At 47.9% G+C, this 21,153-nt stretch overlaps 1 protein-coding gene across 3 annotated transcripts in view; it reads right to left on the reverse strand.

The window, feature by feature from the left end:
* Window positions 1-397: 397 nt before the first annotated feature.
* The window catches only part of cbfa2t2 (CBFA2/RUNX1 partner transcriptional co-repressor 2), a 78,880-nt gene continuing 58,124 nt past the window's right edge, over window positions 398-21,153 (reverse strand). The window contains exons 2-11 of one of the 3 annotated variants that reach the window (XM_051933295.1): window positions 19,798-19,941; window positions 15,178-15,419; window positions 13,630-13,719; window positions 13,278-13,459; window positions 11,974-12,227; window positions 9,373-9,458; window positions 6,243-6,435; window positions 4,560-4,628; window positions 3,022-3,212; window positions 403-784 (exon numbers count right to left, since the gene is read on the reverse strand). In XM_051933295.1, the coding sequence (XP_051789255.1) occupies window positions 503-784; window positions 3,022-3,212; window positions 4,560-4,628; window positions 6,243-6,435; window positions 9,373-9,458; window positions 11,974-12,227; window positions 13,278-13,459; window positions 13,630-13,719; window positions 15,178-15,419; window positions 19,798-19,915 (1,707 nt within the window). In that variant the 5' untranslated portion in view covers window positions 19,916-19,941 and the 3' untranslated portion in view covers window positions 403-502. Of the gene's footprint in view, window positions 785-3,021; window positions 3,213-4,559; window positions 4,629-6,242; window positions 6,436-9,372; window positions 9,459-11,973; window positions 12,228-13,277; window positions 13,460-13,629; window positions 13,720-15,177; window positions 15,420-19,797; window positions 19,942-21,153 lie in introns of all 3 variants that reach the window. The other 2 variants (XM_028812398.2, XM_051933296.1) reach the window with 2 other exon arrangements.

Consider the following 21,153-nt stretch of genomic DNA (forward strand, 5'->3'; position numbering starts at 1 on the left):
TGCAGAAAAGAAAACCACCTTCTAGTGGAGTACCCGCCTGTAACACCCAGTGTCAGGCTGGGATTGGCCATCTGTGCCAGTGGCGAGACACAATGGTGTGGGCACCATCAAGCGAGGCCGAAGGCCATCAAACTTACGGAGTTCCCCTCCGCATCAGTCGCGTCCCACCCCATAGTGACCAGCATGGCTCCTTGCTGTGTGAGTTTCAATTGAAGCTTGCAGTCATACAAAGAATTCAATAAGACAGACAGAAATGCTCCGTTTTTAATTTAGCATTTACACGACCCTCCTGAGATTGCAACAATTACAAAGAAGCAACAAAAACACAAGCCAAAAAAAAACAAAACAAAAGAAGGTGATCAGCTCAGGCTGTTAAGGCAGCCACCAGTCCGGGCCCACACAGCACCAGTCCACCCACAGAGCTGCACACTCAGGAATGAATCGAAAGACAAAAGATAAAGAGAAGACGGGAGCAGAGCAGGGCAGGGCGTCTCCACCGGCCTTAATGTCCGTTCACCTCGCCGGCCGAGATGGAAGAAGGCGTCGATGACCGCGAGGCGGCTGCTTTCTCCAGCGAGGGGCTAGCGATGGCGCCTCTGTCGGGGAACCTGCCTGTGGCTCTGGCCGTCGCCGCGGGTGGTGGCTTTGGCTGTGCCTGGAGCCCGGGGCTGCAGATCAGGTGGTGCCGTTCCCAGTCTTTATGTTGGCAAAAAGAGCCACAGTAGCGGGCGGCGTTGCAGCCGCTGCACGTCTCGCTGGCCTTGCGTCCACAGTTCCAGCAACTCTAATCAAAAAGAAAAACAAATTGGTCAGTCGTCATGTAGTGGTGCCTTTTGATTGTTCTTGTATACATGAAATATATCCTGCGTTTTCAACTGCCATCTCCACGTGTGCCCAGCCAGTGAGCAGGTCATTGGAGTGTGCCTAGAAGATTCAGGCCTGTCACCCTATGTGTGACGTTTTCCAGCCCCAGACTTCACTTCTATACTCTCAGCGAGTTCGGGCCAGTTGTCCAGTCGTGTAGTTTGACATCCCCAGCGACGTGTTGGTGTGTGCGAGTTTAGAGCCGATGAGCGCTCAGTCGGGAGTGAAATGCACACGATAGACCGCAACACACAAAAAGGGACAGGCACAGCAACGGGCCTAATGAACTGAAGAGACACTCGTCTGTCTGTTTACGTACCACGAAAAGAAAACGGGTAGAGGCTGCACCTGCCGTATCCATAAAAGGCTTTGCATGGGCACATGAGGACCACACACTCCACGAGAGAGGGGTCTCAACACGGGTGGGTGGGGGTGATGAACTTGCCCTACTTGGTTTTGCAGGCACCGGTGTGGTCGGGCAGCACAGCAATTTGCAATCTTTGTGGGACGAGCTTTGGAAATTTAAAACTGGGCTGAGAATTCTTAGTGGAGCCGTGTAATCGGACCTCCTCAGGGTGACGGCAGTCATCAAGTTTGTCACAAACCCCAACTGGACGAGAACGCGTGTGACGTGAAACTCGAAATGGGGCTAAAAGCAGGTTTTATTCTCTTTGTAAAATACGCCCCCTAATCATACACCTCTCTCAGAAAACAGATTTTACAACAGGAAAAATTAAAATAGTTGTTTATTAAAAGGCATGTCTAAAATTAAAAAATATAAACTGTAAAATTAGTTCATATCTTTAAAGTCCTACAGGATATACTTTTTTTTTTTTTTTTTTAACCTGAGGGACTAAAAATTATTCAAAATTGGGTTAAAAAATCGTATTTAAAAACAGGGAAAAAGGAAACTAACATTAGGGCACTGTAGGTATCTTAAGATTAGGCGCTTACTGTAACAATGGCTGGCCTGTCAATCGAGTTGTGGGCGGATACAGCGGTGCGGGTATGGGGGGGCAGTCTGCACCTGCTTTACCGAACTCCCGTCAGGGGCTGCGCCTTCCATTACTGGCGGGGTTGTTCCTGCCCTCTAAACATTTTTGTGTCAGCCTACTTACGGCTGCGTCTCGCGTTACACGACTTTTCTAGCGATTTTTTCCAGTTGTTGCCTTCATTTTGACTCTGAGGTGGTCGCCTAATGCAATGTGCTCTGCAATTCACTCCAACAAAATCAAACCTGGGCAGCACAGTGGGTAGCGCTGCTGCCTCGCAGTTAGGAGACCTGGGGACCTGTGGTTCACTTCCCAGGTCCTCCCTGTGTGGAGTTTGCATGTTCTCCCCGTGTCTGGTGGGTTTCCTCCCACAGTCCAAAGACATGCAGGTTATGTAGATTGGCGATTCTAAATTGGCCCTAGTGTGTGCTTGTGTGTGTCCTGTGGTGGGTTGGCACCCTGCCCGTGATTGGTTCCTGCCTTGTGCCCTGTGTTGTCTGGGATTGGCTCCAGCAGACCCCCCGTGACCCTGTGTTTGGATTCAGCGGGTTGGAAAATGGATGGATGGATGGAAAATCAAACCCGTCTCGAGTTTGTCTTTAGTTGTCTGCTCCGTGAGAGCGGACCACCGATGAACACTCATCCGGATGTAAAATGCATAGAATGTAGCAAGTGCTGAACAGGAGCTCAAAAGTCTGACATCTCATGGTTTTCATACCACAAACAAATGGAAAAGAGCAACAATAAGGGCAGAGAGTGTGGCACAACCCGCCATAGTTGCTGTCCCATCCCACAGTCCGCTATTGGCCGTCACAAACAGTAGCCCAATTGTGCTGGAAGGTCAGCATGCTGCCCAGTGATCTTCACTTGTGTAAACTGAGATGGTCCAGCAGTGGCGGTTGGCTAATGTGAGACACCCTGCAGCGAGAAGTCGTGCAACGTGACATCTTGGCACTAATAAAACTAAAACTAATTTGCAGAAATCCTAGAATGCAAATTCTACAGGTATTCTCGTGCCACTGGAATGACGATTGTGTGTGCTGTGTGCCCGGGTTGACTCCTTCCAGTCATGGCAGCGTGCATGTGTGTCATTGCTGGTTTCTTCTGCCCAGCAGCCACCGGTGCCCGCTCCCTCATTCACGTTAAGGAGAAACCCCAAGATTACCTCAGTGGAATCTTCTTGCTCGTTGATGACTTGGATGGCGTCCTCTGTGGCTTGGCGCTTGGCATCGGCAAGAGTTTTCTCCATTTTCGCTCTCTCCACCGAGATCATTTCAAAGGCCTTCTGCTCGGCCTCGGCCACGGCCTTCTGCACCTCGTCCATCGCCTGCCGCTTGACCTCATTCACCGCCTCTTCTGCAGAAAAGTACAAGACGGCTCATCAGGAGAAGGGTAAAGGTGGGCAACAACACTTGGCTGAATAAAAGGGTAAGACGGAATCTGTCAACTGCCACCTAAAAACGAGGCCATCGCTGGTCCCGGCTTATGCTCTTACGTTTGATCCGTCATCTCTTCAAGGCTGCCTTCTATTTTAGTTGTAAGCCCACCTAAAGGCCCCGTCACCTTATTTATCAAAGCTTTTCAACTGCTGACTTGTGGCGTGCCAGTCGTGTAGTCCGACAACCCCAGGGACTCACCCCGACAGATCCAAACAGGTTTAGTCTTCAGGCAGACTGGTATAAATGGGGCTCGCTGGCAACCAATAAGTGCTCACCTAGAAGGTCAATGCATATAACGAGGAACATGGGAGTGTAGGACTTGACAAACGGGTGACGCTCATCTGTCTGACCAGGTTTATGTGCCTCGACACAACGAGGACCGAGATTACGGCCACAATCGCCATACCCATAACACCCTTCGCACAGGCACCTGCTCCGCCAGGCAGCATGTTATTAGCTGTTCAGAAGAAGGGGCGAGCTTGGGCTACTTGGGGAACGCGACAGCCTTTGACGCAGTCCTCGAATGTGACAGGCCCTCAGAGCTGCAGTCGTAGAAGGAGGCATCCTCGGCAGTCGTGGACTGGGACTTTAGAGAGAACTTGTGTTACCCGCTTGTTTCGATTACAGAAATTCTGCAACGTTTTTTTGTGTGAAGACAACTGAACATGCGGGACGGGCCTATCAAGAAAACCCTCATTTTATTGCCCACCCCATGCAGGTTAAGTCACCGTACCCCCAGCGTTTTGAATCCAAGTTTGGGAAAACTGACTAAGAGGACCAGACAGTTAACTGGTTAGTGAATGAGGGTGAAATGCACTGGTCACATACTGGGAATTCACTGCCAAAGCAAAAGAGGCTTAGGTAGCAATGTGGGGGGGTATGGCAGAAAGATGAAGACCCATTCAGGTGCCTCACAGGGTCTTACAATCCTTACAATCGTGAACGTCAAGCGGCTCGCTCAGGGGTCTCCTCTCTCGTCAGAGGTGGTCCCCACTGCCTACAAGATTCTCTCGCCAGAAACTGCCATCGATTATTAGAAGTTTTGGACTCGAGATACTCCCTCACTTTTCTATGAAACTGGGAAAACAGTTGGTGACATAAAGTGAACTGGGAAAATGTGCAGTGGAAATAAAATAGTGGTGGGCCCACGCCTCAGCCCTTTGACCAAGCAGAGGAGCGCGGTGCCCTCTTACTGACGGCCGTGGCAATGGCTGAAGCGGGCAGCTGAACACAAACATTCACAAGAGCCCAATGGCCTTCATACCTGCCTTCTTCCAGATTTCATCAGAAACGTATCCGGGGCCCGACACGACTGTGAGATCCCGCTGTGAATCTGCAAAACAAAAAAAGGTTTCCGCTTAGACGAGAGCTAAAGGGCACACGTAACACTTATAAATATTCAGAAATTTCAAAATCGCAGAAGAATTCGCCACCGACGACGCGCATTACAACGACTGACGAGGACGGGCCACGTGACGCCTAGCAGTCGCAGCCTTCATTTACACAATCGTCGTGAGTGGGGGGGCAGCGGCCAGTTTTATTTTTTTTGTTTTGAATAAACAAAATTGGCAGTTTTGGAAAATGTCTGCTGTGGCAGAAAGAGAAAGCGAGCAGCAACAGGCCACGGAATTAAAGAACGGGTTTAGGCACCAGGCGGAGTGGTGGCTCTGAGGTTGGCGGGTTTGCACCGCTCGAATCCCGTAAAACACCACAAGTGACTCGACGACGTCGGGCCCTTGCACTTTTAACGCCTGCGGTTGCTCCGTCGCTGGTAGGACGTTAATCCAAGAGAGACTTTTAAAGCTTGAATTCTAAAAAGCAAAACACCATAATGGCAATCGAAAATAGCCCAACTGGGGAGACTGGAATTCATCACAATGCTGGCAGGGACATGAAAGGCGGCTGTGATGGCGGAAGGACGGCCTCTCAGTCCCCCACTGGCTGCCAAGTGCATTCTGGGCAAGCACCGGAAACAAGTCATTCCTGACACCCCAACGCTACCGTTGGTTACTTATGTTACGTTGGGCTCCTTTTTACGAAATATGCAGTGCAGATTGGGGGGACAGAGTCACCCTGTGATAAGGTTGGAGGAAAGTGAACTCCTCTGGCGGTACAAAACCAAAAGGGGCAACGCAGCACGTCGACGGGCTGACAAAGAGACGCCGCCTGCCAGACTGTCGGGGCTCAAGTTTGTCTTCCACGTGGGATGCCACTTGTGTGACTTTTTGGCGTCGTCTCCCTTGTCACATGCCACCACTTCCCTAGCACTGTTACGTGTGCTCCTGTGATGCCCTGACCAAGGTAAGGATGTACCCTGCTTTCTGGAATGTTCTCGTGCCGACAGCCCTCGGGTGTGTAGTCACTGGAATGGCTGATTGAAAAAAAGATCACCAGATTATTTGAAATCTGTTGCCAGATTCCTAGGCATACACCACCTCCTTGCTGAGGGCCTCTTTTGGCCTTGGCATGAGGACGCCACACACGTGGCGATAGCACAGAGAACACCAGACCCTCGCTATCTGTGGTTAAAATGAGACGGGTGGCACCTGCATTGCCTCAGGAGGTGCCAGTCATCGTGACCTCCGCTGGAACAGCCAGCCGACTCTAATCTGATGGACTGGCAGTGGTGACCCGTGGAGGGGTCGACTGACTTTTCCCCACGTGACCAATCTGCAGGATTATGAGAATGAAGCCACCAGGTCAGTTTCAGGTCTCTCACCTTTTATCCGTTGCCACCGACTGTATGAACGGCGACGGTTTGCCTGTTCAAATATGTTACAAAGGGTTAATATCTTCCATGGGGTGCACTTACTTTTTCACAGGTCTGTATGCGTTTGGCAGGTCCCGTCTCTGAAAAGGGCCTTTTACTCAAACCTCTGGGTCCCGGGCAGCTCGCCAGGGTGGGTCAGCTGGTGTGAAGAGAATCGCACCTCGACAAGACACTCACCACTGCAAAGAATGTCGGCTATGAGGGGGCTCAGCTGCTTGGAGTGCGGGGGGCCACTCTTGCGTCCCTCTTCGTGCTCAGCGGACCGTCTCCTCCAGTAATTTATCTCCTCGCGGTCCGCCTCCTGACAGCGCCGCAGCACGTCGATGGAGCGCCGGGTTTTCTCCACCATGTCCACGATGCAATTCAACACCTGTGGAAGGAGGACAAATGCACTGTGAATGGTGCAGAACCAGAGGAAGAAAAGAAACCACCAACGGGAGGACCACTACAGTGAAAAACAAACCAGGACGTCCGTGTCTCGTATGCATCAAGCAAGACAGACAGGGAGGAGAAAGTACAGCAGGCTCAAGAAAGGAAACTTATGGGGAGGATCAGGCAGATGGCACCACTTTATGGATCGTCCGAGAAGTTTAGATAGTTAATGGAGATAGTCGAGAAGGCAGAGGGGTGTCCTGATTGGACCCAATAAGTGGCACATCACCAGGTAAGCATGGCGGGTGCAAGTAGGACACCATGCTGAACATACAGCAGACGTCCATGAGACTGGCGGACCACGGCGCTTCTGGCAGGTTTGTTTTGGCCAGAATGAATGCATTTGAAAAATCAAGAGAAGAAATCCCCCCAAATGGCAGCACCCTCAGCCCACTTCACCCTGCCCGACTCAAGTAACCCTCATTGAGGAATGGGGTGGAGACTTGGGTGTAAACAGAAAGGGGCGTGGTTAGGATTCTGTGCCCACCCATGTAATGTTATCCTCATTTGCATGGTTAGATGTGGGCGGGTCAGAGTTAGCCACTCCCACCCCACTTCCCACTGTGAAGACCAGGGGTCCGCAGTCCCGGTCCTGGAGGGCCGCAGTGGCTGCCGGTTTTTGTTCTAACCCGGTGGCTTAATTAGAAAGCAATTCTTGCCAATAATTTAATTTCATGGCTTTTGTTATTTTCTATAACTGCCATGTCAGCTCATTCTCATATCCTGGATTTTCTCCCCCTTTCTGAGGGTGTCATCCACATGATCTGAAGGCTGAAATGGAGGAGTAATTCTCAGTCCTTCACTTTCCTTCCAAGTATTTCATTAAACCCAATAGTGCATGAGAAATACGCACAGGGGTGTCAGTGGTACCCAGCTACATGGAGTAATGCTGCTCTCTCTTGTCACCTTATTGCTGATAAAATACAAGAATTCAGCTGTTTAAGACTAAAATACGCAATAAGGGCTCAAAATCTTAAAGAGGAAGTGGGCTTCTTATTAAGCAACTGGGATGGGGCAAAAACCTGCAGCCACTGCGGCTCACCAGGACTGGGACTGAGGACCACTGGTGAAGAGCGTCACTTGATCTGCCAAAGCATTTCATTTTCTTCTTTCTAATTGGTTAGTCAGATGCTGCATGAGCTCCAAGACGGCTGTTAGGAAAACAGCACTCGCTAATGCGACAGTTAAAACGATCAAATCATTTTTCAGTTCACATTTATAAACGAGTTTCTTTCTGCCGTCTTCCGTTGATGTGTACGTCTGCAGTGGACTTGTCGTTACTTCATGAACACCAGAATCCCTGAAGCCTACGAGAAAAGTTGTAATCCCGGGCCACCTTAAAATTCCCTGGCACCTCCTCATCAGCGTCTTTGTTGGGCACTGGTGGCAGGCGGCCCACTCAACCCCCCCGACGGAGGCAGCTGAAGTCTCTTTATCTGGCAGGGAGGGGTTTGGATTTGTACAGGGTGAAGGATATCTCAGCATTCGGAATCCGTACACCTCATTGTGTGTTTCGTGCCTACAATAGTCTGGGTGAATGGAGATGCAAGGCAAGAAATGCTGAACACGTAACTAAAGCAGAAACGCTTGGCATGTTATTGTACTGATGACAAAATGTAGACGTCAAGTGTATAATGTGTGAAGACAGAAGTCCAAATATCAAATAGACACAAAAGGTACACACACGTATAACAAAACAAATCAAGAATACAACCAAAGAATAAGAAACTGGGGTAGAGGACGATACAGACACGTCCGCTTGGCTGGTCTCGCACTCCCCCTGATCTGTCAGTTTTCAAACACAGACGCGGAGTGGTGGCTCGGAGGTAGGGGTCTGCACTGCTAATCGGAAGGTTGCTGGTTCAAATCCTGTAAACGCTAAAAGTGACTACTCCGTTGGGCCCTCGATCGAGGCCCTTAGAGGTATGCCTCCTGACCAGGCCACAGCACGTCGATGGAGCGCCGGGTTTTCTCCACCATGTCCACAATGCAATTCAACACCTGTGGAAGGAGGACAAATCCACGGTGAACGTGGAGAACGGCGCAGAATCAGAGGAAGAAAAGAACCCACCAACGTGGTTGTGGGGGACCACTACTGTGAAAAACAACCCACATACCCGTCCTGGGTATGGCATTAATCTGGAGAAAAAAACCTGGGGGTCGGTGGCAGAATTGGCACTCCAGCCACCATAAAGAAACCTCCATCTCAACTGGTGTGGTGCTGAGGTGTCACCCGTTGGTCGCATGGCTGCACTCGGGTCCTAATCTGGGATCCTGAGTTGGTTTGTCATGAAGTGGGTGCAGTATGTGGTATCAGCTCCTTACCCTGTAGCAGAGGTGAACTCAGATGAGGGTCCTACATCGGAGAAAGAACAGAACCCACTCACGCATAAGAGCACCAGGCATAAAGGCGAAAGATGGCACCATTTGGTTCCAGCAACAGGTCGGAAGTCATCCTGCCAGTCAGTCTGCTTGCCCCACACCTGTCCTTCAGCGAAACAGCAGGACCCACAGAGCTCGCCAACGTATCGCACAAACTTCTATTCCGGGATTATGACTTTGTTCGTAGGCTTGAGGGATTCCAGTGTTAAAGTTCGTGGGTTTTGAACTCCTAAATAATGTTATTTATTTCACACTGCTTCGATGGACAGTATGTGAAAAGGTCTGGACTGCAAGGGTTTCTGGGTAAAGGTGTTCAATCACATCTCACTTCTAAGGATGGCACATTCTGTATCATCAGACACAAAAAAAATTCTACAACGCAAAAGTTGTCTTTTTATAAAAGTTTTCTATGTCATATGGACGAAAAAAAAAAGGCACACGTAAGCATCCAGTTGTCTTGTACCCTTCAGCAGCCCACCCACCGTACCCTTACCTGGTCTAAGTGTCTCCACTCGTCTGCCCACTCTCGGTCCGTCAGCTTGTGGTCCACTGGCTCGTCGCGGTAGCTTCCGTTTGAGCCTTAAAACAAGGAGAACGATCATCGGTAAAATAAGTCGTTTTACTTCGCGCCACTTGCAGGGGTACATACGTGGTGCTGGGGGGGGGGGCACATGTTTTAGGTTTAATTAGACTTTAAAACTGTGAACATCCAAACACATTCAAAAGCTCAATTCCATTTGTTTCCATGGGTTACTCCGATTTTCCAGAAGTATTTATTTCATATTTTACTTTTTGGGCAAAAAGCATTTTTGGGCATACGGCTGGATAAGTGAGGTGTAGATAATGTGTCACGAGTCGTAAATGTTTTAGATAGATAGATAGATAGATAGATAGATAGATAGATAGATAGATAGATAGATAGATAGATGTGAAACGCATTATATAATAGATAGATAATACATGATTGATAGATAGATAGATAGATAGATACTCCACTTCTGTTCTTTGGCGTTGGCCCCATTGACACCAACTGTATGAAATACTTATCTGCATTTTCCATGAAAACAGGAGAGTAAAAGTTTCTCAACTGTCACTGCAAACCACACGAGGCAAGTAACAAATTGTGTGTGTGTGTGTAGTTTTTATTCCTTTATGATCGGCTCCTTCTATTGACGTGCTACCACAGCCTGGTCAGCCCGCTCTCCGAGGATGGCAAGAACCCACCACACTCGAATGGTTTCCAGCTGGCACTCCCTACAAGACTCGGCTAAAGCGGCCAATTTAATGGCGAAAAAGCTGCCAGAGGACGCTAGAAAACGGAGGTGCAAATCCAAGTCGACAAAAGTTGCCTTGCCTGCATTGTTTAATTGTATCCACTAGATGGCAGCAAAGACTGAAAGGTGAGAAACTCGAGTCTCGTCTGCTGCACTTGCTGTGCCAGCCACCATTACCATCTGCTGAAGGCGTTCTGCGTACTGTGGGGTACTCGGCAATGTCAGAAAAAAAACAACATTGAGAGTGCTGCGGTGAGAGCCCCTAGGTGTGTGTGGGGGGGGGGACACAGAACATGACCCTCCACTGTAGTTACATCCTCCGTCTCTACCAGATGTCAAAATGTACGACCTGCTGTTCAATTATAAACAGGAATTGTCAGGCTCTGTTACTTATAAGTAGTGCAAGGTAGGCCTGACTCATTGGACAAACACACGCATATATGGACTTGTCGTTAGTAGTGCTGGCTGCTCTTCCCTCCCTTCCTGTCCGTTGTAATCAGCAGAAGGTACACAGTTGTGGTGCGCAGCGCGTTATTATTCAATTTGTGACAAATGAAGGAGTCGCACCATCTCAGATTTATCTGAGACTTACAAATCAGTTTGGAGATGAGTGTCTCCGTCTCTCAGTCTGAAGTGTATGGTTGGTGCAAATCATTCGGAGAGAGACTGGCGGGCATCTCTTCGGTCCACTTAAGGAATTTGTAGGAGGGAAGTAATGAGGAGGTTACCGACGCTGAGCAAGAATAGGCCAACATGGCGTCAGGAGACTTCTACTCTTTGGGGATTGAGCGCTGGAACAAGCGGATTGCAGTGGCAGGAGACCACACAGAAGAACAGTGTGCAAGTCATTTCGTCGTATTCAATAAAGAAAGCATGGCTCAGAAATTCCTGGTTATATTTGAACGCCCCTCGTAATTAACGTAACTAATCAATATTAGGATGTACCGCTTTAATGATTAACCGTTTTTACTGTAAATCCTCTTATCTCCTCAAAGTGCATCTTGGGTCGATGTTGTGGTGTATGCCAGAGGTACCTAATCAGTAATCTGCGTAGCCACAGGAGTGCACGGGTAAAACGTGTGCCGAAAGAAATCTCTCGGTCCAAAAGTTTGTTTTAAAATATTTAGTGAAAATTCCAAGCAAACAATCCACACAAAGAAAGAAAGAAAAAAAAAGTTGTTACACACGTAGAATAAAAGGCAACTTGGCTTTTCTTGTCAAACTTTAGTTGTTTCTAGACGACTTCTTCTTCTGTACGCTTTAAACGTACGGCGCAGCCCTTTCACTCAAGTGCTTTGTCTTGCATGTTACTTGGCACACAAGGCCCGGTTTAAAACCGTGTGCCCTCTACACATGGCAGGGCTGATCACCAACTGACAATATGCCAATTCAATTCTAGTGATGGGGGGCTGTGAGGTCAGAGTTTATGTTTGTTTCTCGTTGTATTGGGGTACAATCTGCGATTTCTCTGTGTGGCATCCACACGCTTTGTAACGTAACTGAATTGTGTACTGTATGTCGTTAATCATGTTGTTATTATACTCATTTATTAAATTACTGATCTCCGAGTAATAGGAGCCTCCCATAGATTATGCTCTAATATTTAGTAACACATTTATGATTCTTATGTAACTAGCAAATGGCTCTTAACTGATGAACCGAATTTCTATCGCCCGTCTCCGCCACATCTCAAAATGGCGGCACTCTAGTGTTGTGGCATAAGCATTAAGTAACAAGGCAGCAGATCGAGATCTGTTGGCAACTATTTACACCTCTGTCGATTACCAGCGAGGCCGATACGTTCTTGTCGCCCCACATACCATGGTGCCGTGAGCGATCCCGAAGGTCTCGGAGCTCCAGCAGGCGCTGTGGTTCGCGGTACAGATGTGGAGCTGCGATGTCCTCCAGGGCATAGTGCTGCAGAGGAGGTGGCGTCGGGTGCACCTGCCCACTTAACATCAGGGGTGATGGGAGAGCCGGGCTGTGGCGAGGGGCAGGACTGATGGTGCAGATTCTTTTCGCGGGGGGCTCCATCGGTCCCGGCACACGTTCCACAAGTCCGTTCTCTTTAGTTCTAAGACAGAAAAAAAATTAATAAAAGACACAGGCAGCATGAATGGATCAAGTCTGGCAAAACACGCGCGTTCAAAACATCAAGGGAACGGATATGAAAAGAGGGGTCATGTGATCAGCTTACTGTCCACAAGTCGTCCTTTTAAAAGCAGGGTGGGATTCTGCCACCAAATGCAGGTTCCGTTTTCTGTATTTCATCCAAGAGGATGTCTGTGCCCAGGCTGACCAACCTGAATTAGCACAGCAAGGCCTTCAACTGGCCGTCCCTTTTGATTACATGCAGTGTTTAAGGACAGACCACCCTGCTGCTCTCTACATGCGGGCACACAACAGCAGGAGATGCCACTTTTATATGTGAATTTCAAGCCACGCCTGCATGTGACTTACACTAAGAACACACAAGAGCGAGCTACACAGTTCAACTGTGGGTACACAGACACTGCTCGACTTTTTCAGCTTAGCGCCCAATGGCACAGGTGCAGCCTTCTGGATTTTTTGTTTGGATAAACATTACTGTCAATGAATCCACTACAGCTTGGCACCAGTTTCAACATCGATGAAAAGTACCAGAGCCCACTGTAGCTTGGCATCATTTTCCCTAGTAGCAAGAGGACCAACTCTGCATGGGGAGAGACCCACAAAACCCACCCCCATGCCACACCAACGCCCAAAATTCACCAGAGCTTTGCTGCACTAGTCAACTGGTTGGGCCGACCCCCCCTTTTACAAACGCAGGCTACTCTGGGGAGCTCTGTAGCAGCTTGGCACCTCTTTGTCCGTCAGCCAGAAGGGATTGGCATACTGTACCAACATCCAGAATCACAAATGCCATTTGTGCCATGCAGCTATAAAAACATGATGGATAAAAGCCAAGTGGTGTGGCAGACAGTAGGACTTTACGACGCATCAGGACTCAACCGAACGTTATCCTGCAGAAACTAAGTGGGCAGGACTGGCGAGTCGTGTGGGTCTGAAAGGCCCGTTCCTGTCAAAATCGTTCTAATGTTCTAACTCGGGTACGAATGAAGGGGTGGGTGGGCAGTCCACTCACCTGTCAGGGCTGCTTCTCTTCCCATTGTCGCCTGTCAGAAGCAGCAGCTCAGAGGAGTCGTGAGGGGAGCTCATGGTGGTGCTGAGGAGGAGATGCTCATGCTGGGTCAAATACTGCGCGGGGGTCTGCTTTGCAGCGCGGGCACAGTGTAGGAGCTCCCTCTGCAGGAGGGGAAGGTTAGCCTGCACGGGGTGAAAACACAGAGAGGTTCAGTGATGCTCAGGGTTGAAACAGGTCAGGCCTACACACACACACACACACACACACACACACTCGGCACAATCAGCGATACAGACCACACTGGGCAGTGCCCTCTAGAAGACTGTTAAAGGCACTGAGCCGCAGGACGTACCTTTAAGAACGGTATGACAAACGGCCGCAAAGGAAAGTTGGTGGCTTCCTGAAGTCTGGAATGAAACTCCTCTATTGTAATGGAAGAATTCTGAAAAGAAAAGACCGGAATTTGGGGATAGTGAAAACAAAACACACACACACACTCTGTATACTGTACATACACACTACCGGTCAAAAGTTCTCCATTTTACTTTAAATTTAAATCAGTTGAAATGCAATAAATGGCCTAAAATGGTGAAAAGGTGCCAGAGGTTTAAATGAAAAGTTTAGGTGAGCAAATCTGAAATATCAGTCAGTCCTCGCAAAGCATCATGGGGCTCTGGGGAAAAGTTTGTCCAAGCAGGCTGTATGGCGATTGTCCAGGAAAAGAGTTGGCAAAGAAATAATTCAAAGCAAGAAGTCAGTCAAGTCGGTCATTTCCCAACCCGCTATATCCTAACACAGGGTCACGGGGGTCTGCTCGAGCCAATCTCAGCCAGCAGAGGGCGCAAGGCAGGAAAAAATCCCCGGGCAGGGCGCCAGAGGAGATATCAGAATATTACAAATGGGCCTTCTTCAGGGAACAACTAACGGGTTACAACCTACAGATCCTCGGCAGCAATTCAAGTAAATTAAAGCAAACAATTTGCACAGGTGTCCCAACTTGTGTTGATTACTTAAAAACCCTCCATTGTCTTAAAGCAGAGTTGGAACACCCTGTGTGACTCCACCCTCCAAAGTCCTACTTGGACAACAGTCCAGTGATAACGGCAATTAAATTAAACGAGACAGCATCGGTACCCTTAGAAGTGTCGGCCTTTCATCGAGAGAAATTGCAAATAAATAAAAATCAGAGTGTCAGTGAGTCCAGTGGTGTCCTGCGCAATGCAAAGGTAATTGATTGGCAGAGCCAATGTCGCCAGCCAATCAGAAGACAAGATTCTGAGGGTCACCAGCTTGCGTGATCATATGTGCCGGGTGACAGAAGTGAGTGTCAGCTTGTAGTGTGACGAGGAGACGCTGGGCTGTAGGGTTGACAGGGCGAGTGGCAGGAAGAAGGCCAAGAACAGGGGCCTTGAAATGCCAGGCTGTGGCCTACTGCAAACTAGAAGAAAGTCGTTACATTATACATCTCGTCTTATAAACCCAATATTGATCGACTCTCTTTGTGGCACTTTCTAAAAATGTTGACAAACAAATGTTCTCCAGACAATGAGCTAACACAGCGAGGCGTACATTTATAGCGCCTTTCTGTATTCTGTAGCTAAATTACCAGGTGCTTTGTGGGTCTCCTTATTTCTACAATGTTAATCACAGAGTGACAGGTGACAAAAGCCAGTGACCCGATGTGTTTGTGTAACTTCTCAGGCCATCGGTGGAGCAGACCGCCACCCTTCAAATCCCCCAGAGGACGATAAACTTGAAGGGTGTTGGGTGAAGCCTCTACCGTCTAACATTAAATCTTACATTTGTAACAATATTCTTGAGAGTTTTGCAAACACAGACGTCATAGAAAAAGATTCAATTTAAAGCAAATGTCACTTTGCCAACATATCCGTGTACTCACCACAAGGGCTAAAACCAGGCTGCGGACATTCTCGCCAATTTCCGGTGAGATATCGCTGCCAAACTGCTGCAGGGTGGTCAGAAAGCGTTTGAGTTTGCTCAGCTGACGGGCACCACAAGTGGCAGGGAGCTGCTGATTGGCTAGTGAGGAGGACGACGAGGAAGAAGGTCCATTGCTAAATCTTTGAGGTGGAGAAGGAACGCCGTTCAGGGTGGGAGGCGAATGACTAATCCCGTTGGCCACTGTTAACAACAAGAAGATTCAGAGATGCATTTGAGCAAAACTCGGGCACGCGAACAGGCATTAGAATCTGCAAAATGGCAGGATAAAGAAAACAGCACTGAGGAAGACTACTCACGGCCTACTACCCAACGTTGAGAAAATGTTAAAAGCACAAATCACGGCTTTCAGGCCAAAGTCTTGCTATAACCGGGGCTGTGGAGTCGGAGTCGAGGAGTCGGAGTCGTGAAAAATGTACGGACTCCTAATAAATTTAAATTGTAATGAAAAAAAAAAATACAGCAAGTTCAAATGTCCTAATTAAAGTGCCGTATTTTTTGCTCCATAACACACACCTTGGTTTAGAGGAGGAAAACAAGAAAAAAAAAATATTCTGAACCAAATGGTGTATTAATAGATTTATTTAATAAAATATTGCAGAATAATGTAAAGTCAACAGCGGTCGTTAACAAATAAGGAGAGACTTTAAGGTTCAAGCACTCTTCTCGTTTTCTGGAAACCCCAAGAACTCCTCGTCGCCCGTGTCGGTGTTTACGAAGCTCAGTTGCTCCCAATCACTGATATCACTGTCGTCGCGATCTTCAGATACGACAGGGGTCCTCAGCTCCAGTCCTGGAGGGCCGCAGTCATTCTAACCCTTTTCTTAATTTGTGATCTGTTTTTGCGGCTAATAAACTTCTTTTGAATTCATTTTAATTGTTTTCAAGAGTACAGTAATCCCTCGCTACTTCGCGGTTCACTTTTCGTGGATTCACGACTTTGCGGATTTTATATGTAAGCATATCTAAATATATAATGCGGATTTTTCGCTGCTTTGCAGGTTTCTGCGTACAATGGGTCTTTTTACTTGCTTCCTCAGTTGGTTTGCCCAGTTGATTTCATACAAGAGATGCTATTGGCGGATGGCTGAGAAGCTACCCAATCAAGAGCACGCAGTTAAGTTCCTGTGTGCTGCTGATTGGCTCAGCGACGGAGTGCTGCATTAACCAGGAAGTCTCATCTCACTCTTCATCATTAACGTGCTAATGCTTCAGGGGCCGTGTCCAAGCACCAACAGAAGATGCAAATGATTGCAGAAAAGGTAAAAGTTTTGGATATGTTGAAGGAAGGGAACAGCTACACCGCTGCAGGACACATATGCTTTTCCTCCTTTTTAAATAAAAAGAATCGAAGATCTATGGCCGCAGTGTCCTTTAACCAGGGTGCAAAACGAGTTGCAAGTGGACGTGATAAGGCAGTAGTGTGGATGGAATCTGCTTTAGGAATCTTTGCAACAAGGTCGACGACGTCATGACCGCCTACAAGCTGCTACGTGTACTTCGCTATACAGTAAGTGTAAACTTATCTACCGATTTCATATTGCTTAGCAGTTGTCCCTGTTATTAATAGAGTAAATGGTGGGTTGTAAACAATACAGGGAGGGTTTAAAAACGTCCAAATACACGTAAAATAATTAAATAAATATGGTGTCCCTACTTCGCGGAAATTCAGTTATCGCGGTCGGCCTTGGAACCTATCTCCCGCGATAAGTGAGGCATTACTGTACCTATTGTCATTTCATCCATATACAGTAGTACATCATACAATGAAATGATAATTGACTTGGTTTAAGAAAGGTTTCCTTGAATTTCCTCATTGTTCCTCTCAGTTGCTTCATTTCTTTCCTTAAACGGCACCCAAACAGAAATGAGACGTGAAGTGAGGGAGCAGACAGAAGACCAACTCAGTCAGGGCCTCAAACTCCAACCAGTTGCTCAATTACGCGCCGAGTCTCGTCGTTACTTAATTCCATGGCTTGTTGCTGCTCTCATTGTGTGATAGCAGACATTTCCGAAATTGTGGACTTTCTCTTTTCTAAGAGCAGATCGACATTCCTGAGACCTTCACCCTTCTTTAATTTTCAGATCTTGTGTGATGGACACCAGTTGTTTTGGCTCATTTTGTATCTCATTATTGTTTGGCTGCTAATTAAAGAAAAAGGAGCAACTAAGGGGTCTGCGTCTTCAAGAGCAAGTCAATTAAAATGAATTCAAAAGAAGAGAATTAGCAGCAAAAACAGGACACTCATTAAGAAAAGGGTGAGAATGAAAACCAGCAGCCACTGCGGCCCTCCAGGACCGGCACTGGGCACCCCTGGGCTAAGGCATTGCTAATGGCAACTTCCCCCTGCAGCTACAGACTCTTCAGTACGCGAGCGAGTGAGCGACTCTCCACGCTGGTGTTTACGGTGCATGTGCACACAACATTAACATTTATATGTTACTTACATAAAAGCCAGATTGAAGGTTCTTTACCTCGATTTATTTACTTATTTCCATCACCATAAAGTCACAAGTAGACTGCAGAGCTCCGTGTTTGATCGACACAGGCATGCTCAAAAAATACACATGTAATGCCACGAAAAGTGCCTGCTGACACTTTAGTTTGTAAGCAATGTTACGAGAACGCGGTTAGACTTCTTTTTTGGGCACACGCACCGTCCAGATCTAAACACCAGCGTGGAGAGTCGCTCGCTCACTCACTGAAGAGTCCACAGCTGCAGGTGGAAGCTGCCATCGCTGTACTTTGTATATAAGAGCCAGATCGAATGTTCTTTACCTCGATTTACTTACTTACAGCGTAAAGTCACAAGTAGACTGCAGAGCTTCCCACGTACATATACAGAGTACAGCGACGGCAAAGGTGTGACGTGCATTCTTTCTCCGATGTAGAACCCTCATCATCATCAGAGTCGGGTCATGTAATACACATCACAGTCTGTGACGCAATATTCGCTCTGTAAGACGCACAGACACTTCCACCCACTTTTGGGGGGAAAAAAAAAGTGCGTCTTATGAAGCAAAAAATACGGAACCTCTCCGATGTCAGAATAAAGCCGAGTGTACAGTTGTGTTACTACAAGTGTGAAGTTCCGCCGAGCGATTATACAACCTGACGTTCACATGTCGTAATCTGGATTAGGTTTTCATTTTATTTCAGATCTAATGTGTTTAACAAGTGTAATGATGTAGGTGTAGGTGTGTGCTATGGCCTGACGTGTGTCTTTTGTTTAAACTGGCCAATATGGCACAGAGGCCGCTTTCTAGCCAGTAGTTCTGTAGTTAAGTGACGACGTGTGTGTTGCCTTCTTTAATTCAACATGGAAAACACATTAGAATATTAAATACAGAGGAGTCGGAGTCAGAAATACCGGAAACTAAGGAGTCAAAGTCAAAGTACCAGGGACTAAAGAGTCAAGAGGTTTTATCTACCGACTTCACAGCCCTGGTTATAACATCACAATACGCCGCCCCTTGGAGAGTTTGCTCATTTTATTCACACGTATTTCTAACACAAGGCGCCCAGTGGCCTTCACTCCGTCCTTTGTCCTTTTATCTTGGATTTCATTAGCAAAGCTGACAATCTGATGGCACCACCTGCAACACAGTGACGCTGGTGTAGTAAACACTGGGAAGTTGAAAGTACGAGTGGAACCTTGGATTGCGAGTAACTTGATCTGTAAGATGAGCTAGAATTTTTTAATAGATTTTGACTTGATAAACGAGCGAGGTCTCGCAATACGAGTAGTACGTATACGCTTTCAAGGCCGACTGTCACATGATCACAACTGAACCGATGCGGGATTGTGGGTAATCGTTTCCCATTCTTGGTCTCAGTCGGTGTGCCTCACTATAGCATGGTGACCATGTGTGTGTGTGCGCTGTGACGTGCGAGTCCCTGTCCTGCACCCCAAAACACAAGGCCGAGTCCGAGTCCTTTAGCAACACCAGCGTGAAACAGGAACAGCGCGGTTATTTATTGTAGTGGATCTGCCGCCCTCCTATACAGAGACGCAGCAGTCAGGTAGGGTCGTGACCAGGTAATCCTGTGCCCTGCGCACTTCTAATGTTCCTTCTATCACCCATCGATGGCAGGCGCTTACAGCAAGTCCGTGATCTTTTCAGATTCGCTTTTATGGCCAACTGCTACAGTGCTGGGAGCCTGTGGTTGCTGCAGGACGCTCTTCTGCATGTTGGGTGGAATCCCACAAAGAGTTTAGAAACTCCCTCACACCAGCCAGGACTCTTTTCAAAGGTAAAGGGCAGCTTAATTTGTTTTATGTATTTTTACTTTATATTTTGTTGTAATCTTTTTTATATGAATAGTTTTGGGTTTCCATTACTTCTTATGGAGAAATTTGCTTTGATATACGAGTGCTTTGGAATTGCGAGCACGTTTCCGGAATGAATTACGCTCACCAACTGAGGTTCCACTGTATACGAGAGTTGCCAATGATGTGCCAGGGCTAAAGCGGCTAACCAAGTTACCTTCATATTATCATTAAAATTTCAGTCAGAGCCGCGTGGCTCAAAAGAGAAAACGTCAAACCCGTCAACTCACAGGCTGCAGAGGAGAAAGATGCTGGCCGAGGTCTGCTGGGATTGGATGGTGGAAGAGGAGGCATAGCGCCGGGTGTGGATCGAGTGTGGACTTTGACTTCGCCAGGGGATCCGGGCATCGCAGGACTCTTCTTTTCTCCACTGTCTAAAAAAAATAAAAAGAGACAACCAAGTGTTGGGTGGTTAAGGGATGGCAACAGAAGGCTCGCTTATTACGAGGCCACACAAACGTCAAAGCAGACTGAAGGTGAAAGTCAGCATTCTGAAAATGCAGCAATGGGGCAAGGAAGTGGGTTAAAAACAAAATGAACGTTAAGCGGGCCGCTGCACATCACGCAGCACCTTCTTCACAATTTCTACAGGACGTCCCGTTTTCAGTTTATTTTTTTGCTTTCCATTGATTATTAAGGACTGCACTGCACCGTCGGCGACACGCATCACTTCACGTTACTCACGTCACTATGGGTCACACTTTACCTACCTTTAAATAGAAAGGACAATCTCAAAATAAAATGGATTCTGCTAGGAATGAGCGGCACGGCCAACACCCCGAATCGCAGTGTAATTAAAAACTGATCCCCGTAGAACGCACTTCTGCAGATTTCAGACGGACGTACCCACAACATTAAAATCCTGTGTCGTGACATCAGAACAGCGCTGACCTGTCCTGGCATGGAGTCCACAAGACCTCTGGAGGCGCCCTGTGCATCAAGGGGTTAGCAGCAGATCCTTTAAGACCCTCCATCGATCAGACTTGGTTTTTTAATTTTTCCAGCACATCCCACAGACGCTCGATTGATTGAGATCTGGGGGAACGCCTCCAACTTTTGATTACGTTCCTCACGCCATTCCTGAACGATTTTTGCAGTGTGCGTCATCCTACCGAAGGAGGCCACAGCCATCAGGGAATCCCGATGCCATGAAGGGGCTTAGGTGGGTGGTACACGTCAAAGTGACATCCACATGAATGTAAGGACCCAAGGCTGCCCAGCAGAATGTTGTCATATTGCCATTCGCTGGTTTGCCTTCTTCCCACAGTGCATGCTGCTGCCCCCCCTTCTCAGGTAGACGACGCACACTCAAATGGAAGTCATCAGACCAGGCCACTTTCTGACATTACTCCACAGTGCGGCTCCGACATTCACAATCTCATTGTAGGCACTTTCAGTGGTGGCTCAGTATGGGCGCTGCGCCCACCGATGCACAGTGTGGCTCTGGCACTTGTCTCTCATGCCCAGCATCACTCTGTGTTCCTCTGTGGGATCGCATCAGACGGGCTGAACGCAACGCCACCTCCCAACTGCTCAGAAGTGGCACCCAAGACTCGTCCTCTGCCAGCACGGGCCACTTTACCAGG

The sequence above is a fragment of the Erpetoichthys calabaricus genome, chromosome 10, assembly GCF_900747795.2.
Source record: "Erpetoichthys calabaricus chromosome 10, fErpCal1.3, whole genome shotgun sequence".
NCBI lineage: Eukaryota > Metazoa > Chordata > Cladistia > Polypteriformes > Polypteridae > Erpetoichthys > Erpetoichthys calabaricus.